General features: G+C 36.1%; 1 protein-coding gene across 1 annotated transcript; it reads right to left on the bottom strand.

The window, feature by feature from the left end:
• Positions 1 to 1,214: 1,214 nt before the first annotated feature.
• Positions 1,215 to 1,859, bottom strand: LOC120106754. Its single transcript, XM_039119804.1, has one exon. The coding sequence runs from the start codon at positions 1,849 to 1,851 to the stop codon at positions 1,246 to 1,248; it is 606 nt and encodes a 201-aa protein (XP_038975732.1). The 5' UTR covers positions 1,852 to 1,859; the 3' UTR covers positions 1,215 to 1,245.
• Between the last annotated feature and the right edge of the window lie 1,105 nt (positions 1,860 to 2,964).

Below are 2,964 nucleotides of genomic sequence, written 5' to 3'. Positions count from 1 at the left end.
TGAAACTACATTCTTATTCAACATCCATCCTAATCAAACTCGTTGGCGCATTTACTTCATCAGTTGGCACAACATTATAAGGCATACACTGAGTATAAGTATCATCGTCCTTCTCTTCCAACCTTTTTTCCATATCATACAAGTCCCTAGGTTTCGTCTTAATAACAAGAGACCAATTTTTATCTTTTGAGTCTTGCACAAAAAATACTTGTCGAGCTTGAGATGAAAAAATAAATGGATCATCTTTCAATAACACACCAGTATGTATCAACCTTGAAAAATTTACAAGTGTGAATCTATTTATGTCTTGCCTCAAACCTCTAGGTGAGTTTATATCCACCCAATCAATTCGAAATAATACTACCTTAAACTTTCCATAATAATCCAGCTCATAAATATCTGTTAGAGCACCATAATAATTTTTCCCGTCCGCTTCATAATTCCACTATTTTGGATTTTTCTAAATTTCTCACGCTCTTTAGTATGAAATTTAAAACCATTTATAATAAACCCATCATATCTGTTGACAATATTATTCGAACCTCGAGCAATGACTATTAACTCCTCAGAACAATTTCTCTCCATCATCACCGATACCTAAAAAAAATTATGGAAGTAATGATTAATTTCTCTCTAGAAAAATTTTAAAAAAAAGCTTAATATTTTAGACATCTAACCTGTTTGAAAAGCCATTCTGAAAATAACTCAACCAACCATCGTTGCTCAATCCTTGGTGTAGAACGAATGTTATGGTTGAGACTTCACTGAGTTATTAAAAATTCTCTGCACGATCAGAAAATCTTTAATTAAGCACCAATATTACATTCTTCTGACATGACAGTAAATTTAGATTTTAATTAACCGTACTAACCTGCGAGACTCGGATATTATATCACTATGAAGTAAGACATAGCGATGTGCTTGTGCCAACAATTTCTGGTCAAGAACAACACTTTCAACTTTTCCAAAACTCTTCCACCAGATGAGAACTTGTAAACATCTGCATTCTCTATGATATCACAATTCCTTTGAGGTCGATTGAAAACCGTTTCAACACCTTCAAGATATCTCGAACAAAATGTCAAACACTCCTCAACAATATATCCTTCAGCAATTGAGCCCTCGGGATAGGCTCGATTGCGTACATAATCTTTTAAGCGCACAAGAAACCTTCAACAATAAATTTTTAAAGTAAATTTCAAACTCAAACTGATTATTAAATATGGACATTAGAGTTTAGAAAAATCACCTCTCAATAGGATACATCCATCGGTAGTGAACCGGTCCACCAAGTTTAGCTTCCGCCGCTAAGTGAATGAGTAGATGAACCATAATAGTAAAAAATTCAGGAGGAAAGATCTTTTCCATATGGCATAGTGTAAGTGCAACATTAGACTCCAATTGATCAAGCTCCTTAGGATCAAGAACTTTGGAACATAATGCCTTAAAGAATGATGACAATTGAGAAACAATTGCGAAAACTTGTTTCGGTGTTGACGATCTTAAAGCCAATGGAAAGATATCTTGCATAAAAATGTGACAATCGTGACTCTTAAGATTTGAAAGTTTTCGCTCTTTGAGATTTACGTATCGTGAAATATTCGATGAGTACCCATCAGGAACCTTCATATTTTTCAGAACTGTTAGAAAAAGATCTTTCTCTTGAGTAGACATTGTATAACATGCAGGAGGTGTATAAAATTTATCATTGGCAAGCTCTGTCGGATGAATCTCTTGTCTTATGCCCATATCTTTCAAATCAAGACGCGCTTTCAAGTTATCTTTGGTCTTTCCATCAAGATTTAACAATGTTCCAATCAGGTTATCACAAACGTTCTTCTCTATATGCATCACATCAAGGTTATGTCGAAGAAGATTATACTTCCAATAAGAAAAATCAAAGAAAATGCTCTTTTTTTTCCATAGTTGTTTTTGTGTAGATGCTGCCATTGAGTCATCATCATTTTCCTGACCATATACGTTGTTTTCATTCTCAAAAAATTTGTCAACATCCTCAGCAACCTCTGCTATTAATCCTTCATTCATTGTGCTGCCAACATGCTCCCTTCCCTCTTCTTTGAACATTTGGAGACCTTACCCGGTATATAATTGGTGCCATGCATTTGTCTAAAGACTTCAGTTCCAGTTGGTGGAATAGGGGCAGATCGCAACTCTATGGTACCATCAAACAAGTCTTTCTAAAATCAAAATGGATGGTTTGCTTCTAACCACCGACGATGGTCCATATAACAGAACTTTTCTCCATGTTTTAACCAATATGAATGGGTTGAATCTCTACAAAAAGGACATGCAATACGCCCCTTAGTGCTCCAACCAGATAAATTAGCATATGCAGAAAAATCATTGATAGTCCAAATAAGAGCTGCACGCAATTTGAAATTTTGGCCAGCAAAAGCATCAAATACATCAATACCCTTCCATATTTGTTTCAATTCCTCTATTAGAGGCTGTAGAAAAACATCAATATTATTACCTGAGCCCTTGTCACCTGGAATAACCATTGACAGAATTACTGAAGACTGTTTCATACACATCCATGGCGGCAAATTATATGGAATCAAAACAACCGGCCAAGTGCTGTATGTTGAGCTCATCGTTCAGAATGGATTAAACCCATCAGTAGCTAAACCAAGCCTAACACTCCGAACATCAGAAGCAAATTCGGGATACCTATCATCAAATGCTTTCCATGCGGGACTATACGCTGGGTGTCGTAACATTCCATCCTTTGTACGGCCTTCGTCGTGCCATCTCATCGAGGAAGCCGTCTTCAGTGATGCAAACATCCTTTTCAATCTTGGTATAAGAGAAAAATACCTCAAAATTTTAGCCGGTTTTTTCTTAATCGGTGAAGCATCCACTTTAGTCACTGAATCATTCTCGTCTTCTTTATGTTTTCTCCATCGTGAAGTTCCACATATTCGGCACGACTCTTGGTTGATA

This window comes from Phoenix dactylifera, unplaced genomic scaffold (assembly GCF_009389715.1).
Source record: "Phoenix dactylifera cultivar Barhee BC4 unplaced genomic scaffold, palm_55x_up_171113_PBpolish2nd_filt_p 000619F, whole genome shotgun sequence".
NCBI lineage: Eukaryota > Viridiplantae > Streptophyta > Magnoliopsida > Arecales > Arecaceae > Phoenix > Phoenix dactylifera.
Note: the sequence above shows the minus strand (reverse complement) of the source record. Positions and strands in the feature narration are given on the sequence as shown.

Excerpts from the sequence above, each read along its gene's own strand:
- LOC120106754 (XM_039119804.1), bottom strand. The coding sequence starts at position 1,851 with ATGCATATAGAGAAGAACGTTTGTGATAACCTGATTGGAACATTGTTA.